Raw genomic sequence first — 15,846 nt, 5'->3', positions numbered from 1 at the left:
AATAGAAAAAGAAAGGCTTTAATGAATACTTTTAAAAGGAAGGGTACTATATAGTATATGTATAGAGTAATATATTTGTGGACTATACTTTGCACACTACTCTGCAGTATACAAAGCCTTTTACATCTCAACACCAAATCAGTCCAACTATTTTTGTGGTCAAGAACCAACGTGTTTACTGCTCTTTCTGTCCCTGTAAGCCCTGCTGCTTTTGTTAAAGCCTGGTTTTTGTTCAGTTTGGGTAAACAACTTTGAAAATGAGTGTTTTTATGCAGTGCTCCCAATGCTCCTTAATGGCTGAGTACTTGAGATCTCCTGCTCTGCAGGTGGATCTGATCCACCAGTGCTGAGACCCCAAACACGCACTGCAACCAGGAGCTCGGGGATCATCCTCTCCCCAGCATCACCTGCCGAACCGCAGCGGGCAGGACCCACCAGGCCGGCTCTCTCTGGGCAGGCTTGGACCAGCCGAACACCTGGAAAAGTCACGTGGACACTGGGAAATGGGAAAATAAACCCTGCAGCACCTGCTGTCGGCGACCCTGCGCGCAGGGCTCGGGCTGTCCGCCTCCCCCAGGCGCTGCCGGGAGCGCGGCCGTGAGGGGCCCGGCCCCACCGGGGCACCGGGCAGAGCTTCCCTGCACAGCCCCGAGTGTTTCGCGGCGTCTCGGCCGCCCGTGGCCTCCCCGAGCCGCCTCCTCCCTCTTACCCGCGGCGGCTCTTCCTCCTCCCTCGGCCGCCATCACTTCCTGCGGGGCGGCGCGGGCAGCCCTGAGGGCGGGCCGGGCCGGGATGGGGCTGAGGGGGCAGAGGAAGGCGGGGAGCGGCGGGGTCGTGCCGGGCCCGGGATGGGGTGAGGGGGCAGAGGAAGGCGGGGAGCAGCGGGGCCGTGCCCGTAGAGGCGAGGGGAGGCTGGCGAGGCCGGCTGTGGGCTCGGGCAATGCCCACAGGCTCAGGGAATACCCTCAGCCCCCGCCATCGAAGCACGGCCTTGAGAGAGGGCCGGCCCACGCTGCATCTGAACTCACTAAACTCCGACAAAAATCTCAAATTATTTCTTTTAAAGGCACAGAATGGCAAGCCATAAACCTAGAGCCACGTTGTGTTAACGCGGGTGGCATGAGGCAGAAGGATTACGAGGGGAAATTAACTGGGTTGCTTGTGCCCTGCTAAGTCCCTTCTCCCTACTATAAACAAAAAATTGAATTTAAAATCCTGTCCATATAGTTTTAGTTTTATAGTTTATAGTTTTAATCCAGCCATTAGTTTTGCTAATGCTGCAAGAAGACCAAAACTGATATAACAGCCACTCAGCAGCTTGGCTATTTGCAATTTTCCCCTTAAAAATAGATATATACCAATGGATTCAATTGCTGAAGAACTAAAATAAATAAGCAAACAACATAAAATGTGTGACAATTTCTATCCAAAATCAGACCTGCACAGCTTGCCCAGAGAATCTGTGGCTGGCCCCATCCTTGGAAGTGTTCAGGGCCAGGTTGGATGGGGTTTGGAGCACCTGGGATAGTGTAAGGTGTCTCTGCCAAAAAAACCCTGAGTGAAACTACCGTTATATTTTTTAATTTACCATTTCTATGGATTTTGTTGTAGAAGAGGCCTCTTTCCACAGGGAACAGTGATCTTTACAATGTTTCTGTCCTCTATTTTTGCAACACCGCTTTCTATCTACATGAAGACCAGCTTCAGTCTTTCCTGAGGACCATTTATTTTTATTAGTACAGAAAAGAAATATGGAGTTTTAGATACTGAAATTTCTATTTAAAGTCCCATTATAGTTTAGTGTTAAATAGCATAACAGCTTGATTTCTCCCTCCTCTCATTAAGTGTTGAACAGCTGAGATAAAAATTGAAATATATTAAACACTTCCACTTCACAGTTTAAAACACTGGTCAGTGCCTGCCAATAACAAGAAATAAAAGAAATATATATAAGTAATAATAAAAGAGATAAAAATTAAAGAGCTGTTTCTAAATGAAGGGCCATATTCTGTTCTTCTTGCCATCTACTAAAAAGCTACTCAAGCAATGTGCTGCCAGCTCTGTGGTGTGGTCAGAATGCATTTGCAGAAAATATATTTTTCTCTTACTCAGCAGCAGTTCAAACAATTTTTGAAAGTATCAGACAAATGTGCAGAAAAATATTAAAGGTGATAACCAGGATTTTCGTAGTTGAGTTGCTTCCATTCCTTCTCTACCTCAAGATGAGTGCCATGCCAATCACATCCGTGTGTAGCAAGAAGAAAAACAACCAGTGTTTAGCTGAGTCAGCTGTGCCTGTGACTTGCCTTCAAATAGCAAGGGCTTGGGTTCTTAATTATGGATGGGGAGATTAATTTGCACAGACCTCAAACATCCAGTGACCCTCAAATCCATTGTTTTGGGCACAGATACCCATGGGAGTGCTAATATTAAAGCTCCAATCATACTTTAACAAAAACTTCAAGGGTGGCTTCCACTTCTACTGAAGAAATGTTAGAGGAAAGAAAAGGTTTTATTTAATCTCTGAATGATTTCTGAGTAAGGCCTAATTCAAATCTCTTAATTAATTTTTAACTGTGTGGCACAGCTGCAATAAATGCATTATTCCTGCAAGTACACTGCCATGCACACAAAGCTTGGGAACATGAGCAACCAATTAAATCAGTGCAAAAATTAATTTCAGTGGTCTCTGTCAAATTCTGGTTTACTTAAAGCACTAGCATTCCTCCCACACTTGCACAAGCATTTGCCAACACTGAATCAGAATCAGGTCTCAGAATCTTTACTTCCAATTCAACAAACATCTGCTTCAGAAAAGGGACTAACTTAACTATTCAAGACAATACTTCTCCCCCCCTACAAATTTCTATCAGCTTCTTCATAAAGGCTTAGTGAATTAATCTTTGCTACTCTGTATTTCTTTTCTACTCCCTTTTCCCAGCTGTAAAAACTTTAAAAACTAGTACTACATTCCAAAAAGATCATATCAGTTGTTACAGAGTGCATGGAGCTAATAGACTTTCATCTCCTCTCTGGAAGAATATCTCATGAAATACCTAATATTTTACAGCATTGAAGCAATACCCTTCATATGTATATGTTTAAAGCAGTTCTTATGTCCCAAAGAAAATAGAAATTCTCACTGTGGAAATTAATTAAGACTTTAAATCTTGCCTTATTCCTTACAAATTCTTTGTTCATTAGACCACCCTGTACTTCGATTTTTTTCTAAAAAGAACCAGCACAAATCAAAAACAACTATGAGAAGGCTAGTATGTCACTGCCCTATTCAGAATCATAGGAAGTGTTTAAATGACTGGTCAAGCATAAAAATTAATGGATAAAAATCTTTGACATAGGAGTATGAAGGACTGTAGGATTTTAAATGTAATTCAGTGCTGCCAGTGGCAGATTCTGCCTTATTTAAAGCTGCAGAAAGCTCTGTTTCCTGTTTTGGAAGCTCCTTTAGCCCCAGCAGCCAGCAAAAGTTAATTCTGCTAGTTGTGTTAGTCAGGGAAGAAATGGATGGTGGAATCGGAGTCTTTTAAATAAAGAGAATCCACACATCTTTTTGTGCCTCAGCACAGGACAATTTAAATGACAGACACAGGTCATGGCTCCAAACCTCATTCAGCCACCACCCAAGCCAAGGGATTTCTTCAGGGATTTTTCTTTTTTTTCCCTAAGGTCTCACAATTACCAGCTCTCTTGAGATAATATAGTGGCTTTCTATTCTTAGCTTATTTCTCCCCTCCCTCTCCCTCTCTCACACACACACGCACACACACATGCACACACACACACACACTTCCTACTCAAAACAAGACCCAGTGAAACCCTCTGCCCACATAGTTATAATTCTCAAGAGAACTTGCATATGCTTTTGTTTTGGGCAGTGACAATGTGCATATGTTTTGATTTCAGGCCCCCCCCATTGGCTCTCAGGCTCCACTTTAATGAAGACAGACCAGCTATTAAACTCACCAGTTTCAGCAAGCTTTAACCCAGCTTCCAGAGTTCCTCTGACCTTGCAAGTTGGAGTGAGATTTTCTAACATGTTGCCTGTTAAAGGGTATTACCGAGTAAATGTTTTGGGTTAGCAAATACACACATTTTCCTGTTGGTGTTTGGTTTGAAAAGTGTACAGTGCTTGGACTCTTTCATAACAAGCTAGAGATAAAGATCAAGAGTAGTAAATCAGATAAGTGCTGTGAAGAGGAACAGCAAAGTTACCCCTGAGCTTAAGTTAGTAAGGAGAAGTCCAAGAACAGTGGAATGGACAGATAATCTTTTGTAGTTGTCATTCCTCCCCATTAAAGTGAGTTACAATTGCTAAAAACAGAATACCCACTGAGATATAATCAAACTGATTCAATTAATTTTCTGTTTACTTGCACATAAAAAAGTGACGAAAAATATTGCTGGATATTTTGCAGGAAATTTCTTAAGCTTTTCCTCTTCTTCCTAAATACTCCATGCCTGGGAGAGGAAAGAGTTTGGGGCAGTCCCAGTCAGTCAGACTTCTATCTTTAATAGAGACGTAATCATTTTTGCTTTAAAAGTTACATGAGTCACAAATCATCCCTGTCATGTGAAGCCAGACTCACCACAGTTGGAAGAAAAAAGGTGTCCCGAATGAAGTTTGCCACAGATACCTGAATTATAATACTGTTTGGAACTGAAAGACAAGAAAATTCCACCTTCTGGAGCACAGATATCATGGATTCAAATTCCAACACTGTGGTGGTGACTGGTAAGATTTTTATTTCATTCTTTGAGCCAGAGATGGTATGCACAAATGCTTCCTCTTTGTCATAAACAGTTTCCTGGAGGGAAAAAGAGTAGCAAATGGTCATACTAACATTTCCAAATGGAAAATAACTTGCTGTGCCTTCCTAAGATAAATCAGATGCATGTCAGAGGAAACAGACTGCAGTCTGCCCTCTCTACTGCCATCCAGTTTGGTTTGTTGTTCATTCTCTCCATGTTTTAATCTTTGTTGACATTCTCTCTGATCAAAACCACATAGCTCAAGGCAGTGCAGGCTACTATTAGATAAAGCTTACCCAAAAGAAGCTCTGAAGCAAGAAAACCAGGTTGCATCACAATGTCATACAGTCAGTGTCCAGAATTAGAGCAGCACATGGCAACTTTCAGGGCTCAGTTTCATGGCAAGGTAAGGGAGTTTTAAACAGGAGATGCTGCCTCATCACTGCTAAACTAAACCATCCCATTTAAATATACCAAAGGAACATGCCTGAACATGCAGCACAAGGGACCAAATTTGGAGTTTCTCTTGTTGGCTCCAAGTAGCGCAGCATCACAGAGGCAGAACCAGCAGCTCAGAGAGTGCTGAGCTTTAAAAGGTTAAAGCTCCTAAGGAATGCTGCTGCTCGCTGTTCCTCTTGTTGCCACTGGCTCATCTGAGGGCAATCATTACACATATCTTGACATGTGAGTTGCTGGATAATTTTCCACTGCAGGTCATCTGAGGATATAGGAACGAGGGTGAAGCTACATCAAAGAGATTTGCATCTTGCTGTTTTCAATTAAACACTCTTCTTTTTTTTCTTGTTTTTTTTGTCTAATAGCTGCAAGATGGGCAGAACTAGTCTGGCTTGCTCCAGCCATAACTGCAGATGAGCTGGATGGGAGTGCAGGAGAGGGCAAGAGGTGTTTGCTAACCTCCTAAAGGGCTGACAGTCTGGTTCTCTCCTATGATATTTATGGCACATACCCTTGTTGGGAACACTTCTTAGCACCCTGTTAGTTTTTTCCTCCCTTTAGATCACCATTTATGTCCCGAAATCTCCTTGGTCAAAAAGCTTTAGACTAGTTAAGACACACGTGCATCTTTAATCTACTACAGAGATTATCACAGCATGTCTCTGTCACATTTTCACCTGCTCAGAATATAAACCTGCTGGCAGGGAGCCCAGTTTATTACATGGAGCCCAGTAACATTCACTCAGCTACTTCTCCACATTGCTGCAGGTATTGCAGTAAAACTCTTGTACATTTAGTTATTTTTCATAGCAATTTTATCCTAAGGAGTAGTTTCTAAGGGCCACCACTGACACAAGTGTTTCATTGTGAGCTACTTAATAAGTTTATTATAATTCTGCAGTTCTGCACACACAAGTACAGAAACTTGTACAACTACAGCTCCAAAATGGAGCAGGTGCCACCCAAATTTTGCTCTCAAAGCAGAGTGGGAATAATGGGGTTTTATGTTTCCTGGAAATGTGAAATGAGCACCATTTTCTTTGTTCCCTCACCACAGGAGAAACTCAAACCTGGAGAAAATATTGTCAAAAATATAAGCTTTTCATAACATTAAAGAGAAAAGATGGAGCAGTTATGAAATAAATATTAACAAATTAAGAAATGCTTAAAGTCTAGCACTAATTAAGCTGTCACAAGCCTGCATTTAGGCTTAATTGTCTCTACATACAAGTTGCTTTCACTGTGCAAAATGGCAATCATCTGCTGTCAAGTATTTACTTGTCCATTTAAGGATTTTAAATATTTAGGAGTTATAGCATTAAAACCATTTCACAAACTCATTTTCCTGACACCCAGTATCTAGGACGTAGCAACACTCTGGATTGAGAACATTAACTGAGATTAATAAAGATAGTGGGAGTTTTCCTTCAAACATTTAATGACAAAATACCCATCTGCTCAAAATTAGGTCTTTTCCCTTTTTATCAAAAAAATCCTTTCCCAAAAAAAGATGCATAACATTGAATGTAAGTCTTTGGAGTCAAAGTGTTTTTTCCCCTTTTCTCCTCTCTTTTCCTGGCGGAAAAAGTGAAGACATTTTTCCCAGCATCACAAAAAAGTACATTTTTCTAGGTAGAAAACTGTAAGCTTTCATTACTTGCTATTAAAATAAATCACAGATTAAATAAATTTTACTCTTTCAAACATTTTCATTAAATATGCATGTCTTCATCTTCATGAGCTTTAACAATAGAATGATACATTAACTGTGACCTGGGAGTATTTAATACCATAACTTTTAGAAGTGGTATTTCTATGGATGATGACCCTTCCCCAAAATCAGCATTTACATGATCTGTCCTATTGGAGGTACATTTATCCAGCTCCAGTTAAGGCTCTCTCATAAGAAAGGCTTGACATGAATGATGATTGCAGGATTAGTTCTTTTATCAGTGAATATACAAATTGAAAATACTATTCCCTTAAGTGTTACTAAAGCTAAATCCTTTCTAAAAAACTCAACCTCTATAACCAAAAATAGGAAGATAAAGATCAAATATGTGTGTGCACACATCTGCACCTAATCTGCAATTGTAGAGTAAGCACAAGTTAAAACCACCTTTCTTTCTTTTCAGGTTTTGGTCCCTTCAGACAATACTTGCTTAATTCTAGCTGGGAAGCAGTGAAGGTAGGCAAAAAAAAAGAAAAAAAAAAGGAGGGAGGCATTTATTTTTTAGACATCCCAACACAAACTGGTTTTAGGCTTTCCATTCCCTTTTCATGATTCATTAAACAGAATTGTGCCTCATGGAGCAGACACCCAACATGGAACAAATAGGATAATGCAGTGAAATATTATTTTGCTTACATTATTTTGGTGCCATTTAAGCACTTTAAAATATTATTCTTTATTTTTAAAATTTATTTTAGAAGTCACACGGTGACTTCTCTACAGCTATTTCATGTGCCACAGGTTATGTCTGTCTGCAGTAAGCCATCATCTCTCCTACCACAGTTCATTTTATCCTGTCTGTGTGAGGTGATTTTCTTCTCACACAAGTGTAGCCTATTGAGTTCTCACTGCCTGCTTCAGGAACACAGAACCTAAACTGTGCCAGCTCTGATTGCGAGTTCATATTTCAGCTTTGGCTTCCACTTTCAAATGACAGTGAATTCTACAGTTAGATTGAAAACAAGGTCATCCAGAGGGGTTTTTTCCTCCATACACCTTGACTGGCAGTAACAAGTCTCAGATGCAGTCTTGAAAATTCCTGCTTGTTTCCTAAATCTGTGCATTAGAACAAATTTAGCTGGGGGATACAAAGGCATGGTTTGGATACCTGGCTTTCAGCAGCAACTGCTTCATTCTCCCTGTCACAGACAGCAGCCTTTCCTGGAGTTCAGTTACTGTCATAAGGCACCTATGAACAGAGTTATTGTGAGAGGATCTTCCACAACAGTTTTTAGCAATCCCAAGGTAGAAAGGAGGTTGCACAATGAAATCTGAAACTAGTGGGGGAAAAGTCAAAGTAGTAAAATTGAATTGGAGCATTGGTCCAAAATATACAAGAAATGACAGATAATATTGGTAAAATGTAAAGTAGGACAAGTAAAACAAACCAAGGGGCTGTGTTCTATTATGAAGACTGAAACAAGTCCATACATTTTTTAATGCTTTTGGACACTGAAATGAGAAGGTCAGCTATAGGAAAGCATTAGTAGAGACAGAAGGGTGATGGCTCTATGGGACTAAAACCATAGTACAAATTTTGGTGACAGCTACTGAATACCTGTTTTGAAAATGAAGTGCACTCAAGCCAAGATGATTGAAAAACAAAGAGCCAGTATGTTTTCCCAAAGACCAAAGCTATAGTAATTCCACCAAAACATACATCTTTTCTATTCTAGCTTTGTTGGGTCAAGAATGCTGAGTGCAGCTTGATGTTTGGTAGAATAAATCTATTGCCCCTTCCAAGTCAGGAGGGCTGTTACCCCTGGCTAACAAGAAACAAAAATACTTCTGTGATACCTTTCCACACCCCAGTGATGACATGAGACCCATAAATTATCTTAACTCCAACTTGACATGTGCCCTAAACCACAAATATTTGTCAGTTGAGTGTTCTTGCCCATTATTTCCTGATTCCTATTGGTTCTAATTTTGGGTGCAAGATCATCCTCTTCTGGCTGTAAAATGGAGAATATTCTTTATCTGCAAGCAGAACAGCCTGGATCGAGGACGCACCGGTGGGATGAGATTTCTGTAACAATGCCATGAGCTGGCCATGCCAGGGAGTTACATAACAAGGGCCACAGCATTCCCAGCAAAACAGATGTCAGTCCTTGTGCATGGAGGAGAACAAATCCATTTCCCTCTGATGTGGCACCCTCTATGTAGAATTAATTTGTATTCAGGCTGGGGATGCTGCTTTGGTTTCCTACTCCCTGGCAAAGGTGCTTAATTCAGGCAATTCAGAGAAATTTGCTGCAAATCTGGAAGCACTTTGAATTTTGATGGGCTCCTCCACACTAAATAGCAATCTCGTAGTATTGTTCCATTGGCCTCATTCATGGGAGTAGCCCTATGATCTTCAGAAAGCTTATGCACATATATTAAAGATAGCAAAATTTAGTATTCACATCTGGAAGTAATCCTGTCTTGGCTTGGGGTACCTGCATAGATCACTGGAGTGACATAAAACCCTCCTGCCAAGTCTCTTTGCTGTGAACCACGCAAGTGTGCACTCAGATTCATCCTCAGGAACGTGCTGAGCAGCCAGACCTACTAAATATGACTGGTCAGGCTTAATGCCTTTGTAGCATTACCCAGAACTATCCTAATTATTATCCCAAAATGAAGTAGGTGCTTATCAAAATCCTGGATAGCGCCCTCAGTGATGATGTAATGCTGATACACACAGTCTTAGAAGTTCACATCCCAGAAGGGTCCTCATACCAAAAGCATCTGAAATCCTGTAAAAATACAGTTAACAGTTCCAGTGTCCTAATTCCAAAGCATAGCCTCATTCTCCATGCTCTTGAAATGGATCCTTGGCCAAAGACCCATGGCTGCCTTTCTGTAAGCAATACTTGATCTTACTCACAAACTGTTTCCTTAAGCTCCTCCACAAGATGCTGCTGATGGGATCAGCTGTGCCCCTGAGCCTCTCTTCTTGCTGTAGGGAGGATCAGAGATTGATCCAATGAGCACAGCCCATTCCAATAGCTACATCCCTTCTATGTCCTCACTGGGCACACAGAAAAATATTTTTTCTCTTACAAATTAATTTTGTACTACTGCTGCCTTTTTGGTGAATAAGCCAATTTCCCTTGAAGTCCTCAGGAATACAATTTGTGAGTAGAACTCTACAAATCTCTATATCTAGTGGTTTAAAAAGATTATTTGTCCAGAATGTCCTCTTTAAGAAAATGAAGATATAATTTTCCAAGGAGGTGAGGAATATCCCATTGCTTTTGCATAGACCTAAGTTCTCATGACAGAGACTCTCACACATGGCCTCCATTAGCATTGCATTCTTCATCCATGGATTTTTTGTTCCTCAGCAGGTACCCCTCGAGTGTTCAGGGAAAAGGGGATCAAGTGGACCCAAAAGCACAGACAAACCTGTCAATTCAAGGTCATGGAGAAAAGCTTCAGAGCTCTTACAGACACCATCACCTGGCCCAGCATGGTTGTCTAGCACTAGAAAGGTATCTTTTCTTTTAGAAACCTGTCTCACTAAGTTTTTCATGGTTCTCATAACTTCATTCACCTGAAATACCCTCCTAAAATATGCATGAGAGCTCTGCCAGCAACACTTCTAACTCTGGAAGTGCAGGACAGTCTCACTAAAGGAAAGCACCACCAAGTATTTACTCTGCATTTGTTGACAAATCAAAGAGTTACCACGTGTTAGTGCTGCAGCACCACATGGGACCTTCAGAATCCCAGATCCCCTGATTTATTTATTCCATGCTACACATTAATGGTCCCACCTAATAACCCTTGATCCAACCCTGTTGCTGTGTCTCCTCCTGCAGAAAGTCCTTTCTGCAGCTTGGCAGCAAAATGACCCATCGGGGCACTCCACCATCAAGGTCAGAGTCCCCAGTTAATAGGGCACAAATGTAAGTTGAGTGACAACATTCATAGCAATTAAACTGTTAGTGCAAAGAACAGGTCACATTTCCAACTGCTTCTGGGAACTATGTCGGCTATCAGGAGATGAGGATCAGATCTCCCAGCAAAATTTTTCATCCTGCCACTGACCATGTGGTCTTTGGAAATCTGTCATTTAATCTGTCTCTCTCCCCTTCTGCTTCAGTTTCATCATCTGTGAAACTAAGACATTGCTATTTAGTGCCTTCATTTCTGTGTTGGAACTTTCTTATCCCTGAAGTTTTAAGAAGGTTATCTACAGGATTAGAAAATAAACCCCAACTTAAAACAACCAAAACCCCAAACCAAACACACAAACAAAACCCTGCTAACCAGCCACACAGAACACCTTTGTTTGCAATGTACTTGCAGTCTGGCTGGGCCAGCTGAAACCTTCTGGTTTCCTTTCTGCACCAGCATGAGCAGTTCACAAAATTAACACACACAACCACCTTGCCAGCAACCCAAATCAGTGAGAACTCAGGCAAAATCTGTGATGTTTTCCAGAGTTTTCTAGAAGTTCAAGCTCTTTCCAACACACAGAGTTTCCAGCACCAACCTGCACACAGTGCTGTGCAAAACACTTCTCTTTGGACCAGAACACCAGTGGACCAGGACCACGACCACAACCCACAACAGCTCAAGGTCAGCAGCTGATAATGCTGGATTTCTTCTCCCTTCCAGAAGAACTTCCCAAGAAAAAAATCTTCGTGTTTTCTTTCGAACCACTTTTCCCACAAAACAATTCTCCAAAACTCTTCTCCTCCTTTGAAATTTCCTTTCCTGTTTCAACTACAAAAGACAGGCACTTGTTTACTGAATTCACTCACCAGTGTGAGCTCTGGTTTCCAGGTGCAGTTACCCTCCTCTAACCATCTTCAGTCTCTCACCTTAAATGCAAAATTGGTTTTGGTTAAGGCTGAGATGAGGAACAACCCTTTATTTTTGCTCCATGTTTACACATCTGGTCTAATGGGGCGTAAGCCCATGGCTGGGGTTAGACAACACAGTAATACATGCTATTGACAACACGCTGAAATTGCTTAGGACATAGAGAGCCATCTTCCTTTGACACAAATTCTCAGCCATTTGCTATTGGCCAGCTTCAGTTTGGTCCTGCACAAAAGTATTTCTCTGTGTTTTTGCCATGACAACTGGTGACAGAGAGCACGAGAGCAGAACAGCATTACAGCTGCCTTTGGGTCTCATGTTCTGCACCAACGTTGGGGGTAGTCGAGTCCTCTAAGCCTTATAGTTTAAAAAAAAGACTCTCATTAAGTGTAAAAATTAAAAATGCTTTGGAAAAGAAAATGCTAATTGTGAACCAGCTGGGGTTTTCTTGTGTGGAGGCTCAGGCACAGTACAGCATTCTTCAGCGAGATGATGCAATGGGCTCTCAAAGACTGTCAGCGCCCACAGGAAAAAAGGCTGGCACTGTTCTCCAAATGTGTTTACTTCCCTGCAGGCATTGTTTCCTTGCTTGTGTCAAATAGTTTATTGAGCACAGCTAATCAATGCTTCCGCTGACAAGAAAATTGGAACAGTTTATATAGGAAGCGAGTGTTGAAGGGCAGATTTCCCAGAACTGTGGGCTTCATCTGCATGGGTATCCTGAGTGAGAAACAAAAACCTGAGAAGATGATGACACTGAATAGTTACAGGTCTCCTGGGCTAATCAGACACCTCCACTTTTGCCTGTGTCCCCTTAAAAACTCAACCTGTACCTTCCTTTGGTAGTGGTTTACTCAAATGGAACAGGGATTTTCAACCCCCATTCTATTTTCTGTGACAAAGCTTTCCACCTCAGATTAATTCCTTCTGCACCCTGCCTGCCACTGCAGCTGCTTACCTTCTGCTGAGGCCTAGGCCTGGTTTGTTAGCCCTGTTCCACTGACAAAATCATTTCAAGTCACTTCCATGTGACATTTATTCTCCAGACCATCTTCCAACCACCTGGCCAACCTGCTGCTTTGAAGGGTGCTCTTGTTCCATTCACCTCAATTCTGGGCATAATTTTTTCTTCAGGAGAATTGGTCCTGTGTGGAAATTCAGCTGTACATAATTGACAGAGAAGTAACATCTCAGTGACATTTCGTTTTACTAGAGAAATGTTCTAGACCAAAAAATAAATTAAACTCATTCTAAATGTGACTTCCTCGTGTTGACAGTGACCTTCAGCACAGCTTAGCTGAACCTGGTCAAGCCAGCAGATCTCGGGCCCCTGGAGTGATAAAGTCATGCTTAAGGTGAATTCTCCTTGGTTTTCTCTCTTGCAGTGCACTTTTTCTACCAGATCTTTCAGAGAAACAGCTCTTACCTACAGCAAAGCCTATTGAGATGCTTTCAAAGGTGGAGCTTTTCTGAGAGACTGCTGTCTCATGGTTCCCCAGGGACCAGTCCCAAATAACCCCTCCCACCCACTGGAGACTGAGCATCTCCTTGGAAAACACAACAATGGCTCCACACGGATACACGTGACATTAGGAAACTGTTTAGCACATTTTAGTCTCTCCCAGTTAAAAGAGAGGGAGCAGCAACAGAACAAATCTCATTGCAGGCCAATGCTCAGGAACCATGGCCAAGGTGTGGCTCTTTCAGGTGTTTTCTCAGTTGAATCAGCCCAGTTTCTTTACCAGTCAGAAATCCAATGCTCCTTCAAGTCCTTGGTGTCTTTTTTGTAAACACAGGAGCTGTCCAAGAGAGGCCTTGGTGAAAACATTGATCTCCAGATCATGCAGCTGCCAGTGGCTTACAAAAAAGCAAAGGAGCAAGTCTGCAAGATATGGACAACTCTTCAGCCACTGGTGGGTAATGATGAAGTTAAGCAATCTCCTCCCCTCCCCTGAATACAATGAAAAAAATCTCCAAGAGAGTATTGCAAAACATCAAACAACTCTGGAAAGTGACTATTGAAACTGTGATCAAGGTTCCAAGCTGAAATTCAGAGCACACACTAATTAGCATGCTGGTTTAACCCCTGTGCCACTAAAACAGCATAACTGATGCTGAACAAAGGAAAGGAAAATATCTACCATAAACTGCAAAAAAGGTACTGCAGCTCTGCAGTCCTGACTAGACACACCAAAAACTACAGCTTAATTTGGTTCTCATTTATAAAACCTTATCAAAGTTTTCTTTAGACATGAGCAAGACTCCTCACCTTGAAGCCAGTAACTCACATAATGCTTGGGCCTTTTGCATCATGTTTTTAAAAAGCAGGTCTCATTTTTAATTTCCTATCTTCTGGTGGGAAAAACCAGCTTACAGTTCATGTTGGGCTGGCTTCATCCAGCACAGCACTCATCATCCTGGAGCAGTGTGGGAAGAACAAAGGCTACCAGGAGAGGGATGCTTGTGGTTTTCACCCAGAAGGTGCCTGCTGCGTGTGGATGGCCCAGAGAAGATTGAGTCTACAATTAATATGAAGACTCTCTGGAAAAACATCTCAGTGGAAGGGATTGATATCATCCTTTCCAGAGATGCAGGAAGGTAAATGTCACCCATCAGGGGCTCACAAAAACAACTCAATCTGCTCATCTAACCCTGGGGAATCTTTGCCATGAGCTCTCCTCCAACCAAAATCACTCCGAAGCAAAGTCTTCAGAAGGGCACAAGTATGAAACCGGGATGATTTTAAATTTTATGTAGAGCAGCCTTCATGAAAAGCTACAGCCAGTAGATATTTTTCCATAGATTTGTAAATTCCAAAAGAAACAAGTTCCAACATAGCACACCCTGTGATGAGCAACTCCAGTAAACCTCAGCTATTAAGAGAGTCTGAAAGCAATACAGACTAGTAGCAGATTTTAATCTATTTTTCTCAACTGGGAGGGATACAAAATGTAAATAGATACACTGGAGAACAGCAATTACAGGTACTGTTAGAACCAGGCCTGTGATCTCATTATGTGTTCCAGTAGCACTGAAGCAATTTTCCACTATGCTAGTCTTCACTGGAAAGGAAAGCAAAGCAGTAATTTTATTTTAAATAAAAATTAGCCAATATTGGCCCTCAAATTCAAGACTTGCACCTGAATTTTAAAAAGTGGAATGATCAGAAAAATGTCTTCAGACAGAGATTTTATGACTTAGACAAAAACTGTGTTACATGGTTGTAATTTCCAGCTGGGTGTGTTACCTTTCCCACCCCACAAGAATGCCTGTCTTGTGATTTTTTTTTAATTTAAAATTCTTTGTGGGTGGGTGTCTGAGAAACCAAACCATCAGATAAGCAACATTTGTTTCTCAAACTTGGTTTATTTCAGCATTTCCTTTATTCACTAAGCAAATATGTTCTTAATAATTTCATAAACCAGATCTGGTTTGGCTACTTAGAATATTTAAATCTAATCAAGGTTTACTGAACCTTAATTCAGGTTCCTGGTTTTGTTTTGTTCTTCGTATTGCAGGTACATCTGTGATTACACCTATTACACTTCTCTGTATTATGGCAATGGAAGAGCTGCTTTCATCCACGTCCCTCCATTGTCTGAGTCGGTAACAGCAGAATTTCTAGGAAAAGCATTACAGACCATTATCTTAGCAATGTTAGAACAGTGTGGGGAACAAAGAGAGATGGATCACAGAGGGAAAAAAATGAGGATTTCTTAGAATGCAATTCCTTACCTCTGAAATGAAGCAGAGCTAAAGATTATTTAAAATCCACACACAAAGGATTTTATAGCTCATGTTATTTTCAGTGAAATTTCCTTGCAAAACCCAACTGTTTGCATCTCTTATAAAAGGCTTGAGGAGAAAAAACCCAAATGATTGGTGGTTCATATTGCTAACAATAAAGTTGTTCAGATTTCAGAAGGTGTGAAACTAGATTGAAAACATTTTAGATGCTTAATCCTGGTTCTGTTTGTTAGAAAGGCATCAATAAAGACTTGCTGACCCCAGATGGATGCTCACAGCTGTGAGGACTCAGCACGGGTTGGATGTAACAGAGATCCCTCTCA

General features: G+C 41.4%; 2 protein-coding genes across 3 annotated transcripts in view; one reads left to right on the top strand and one right to left on the bottom strand.

Annotated features, from left to right (window-relative positions):
• Positions 1–4,075, bottom strand: part of FAM169BP (Protein FAM169B) — a 39,625-nt gene extending 35,550 nt beyond the window's left edge. The window contains exon 1 of one of the 2 annotated variants that reach the window (XM_030228628.2): positions 3,985–4,075. In XM_030228628.2, the coding sequence (XP_030084488.2) occupies positions 3,985–4,057 (73 nt within the window). In that variant the 5' untranslated portion in view covers positions 4,058–4,075. Of the gene's footprint in view, positions 1–709; positions 782–3,984 lie in introns of those variants that run through there. The other variant, XM_030228629.2, reaches the window with a different exon arrangement.
• Positions 4,076–5,598: 1,523 nt separating this feature from the next.
• On the top strand, positions 5,599–15,496 carry PGPEP1L (pyroglutamyl-peptidase I like). Its single transcript, XM_050978549.1, is given in 7 exon segments — positions 5,599–5,631; positions 5,634–5,673; positions 7,362–7,414; positions 13,573–13,689; positions 14,146–14,266; positions 14,269–14,374; positions 15,295–15,496. Coding segments are annotated over 7 exon segments (672 nt in total).
• The last annotated feature ends 350 nt before the right edge of the window (positions 15,497–15,846 follow it).

This window comes from Serinus canaria, chromosome 10, assembly GCF_022539315.1.
Source record: "Serinus canaria isolate serCan28SL12 chromosome 10, serCan2020, whole genome shotgun sequence".
Classification (NCBI taxonomy): domain Eukaryota; kingdom Metazoa; phylum Chordata; class Aves; order Passeriformes; family Fringillidae; genus Serinus; species Serinus canaria.
The sequence above is the reverse complement of the archived record's forward strand: the minus strand, read 5'-3'. Positions and strand labels throughout refer to the sequence as shown.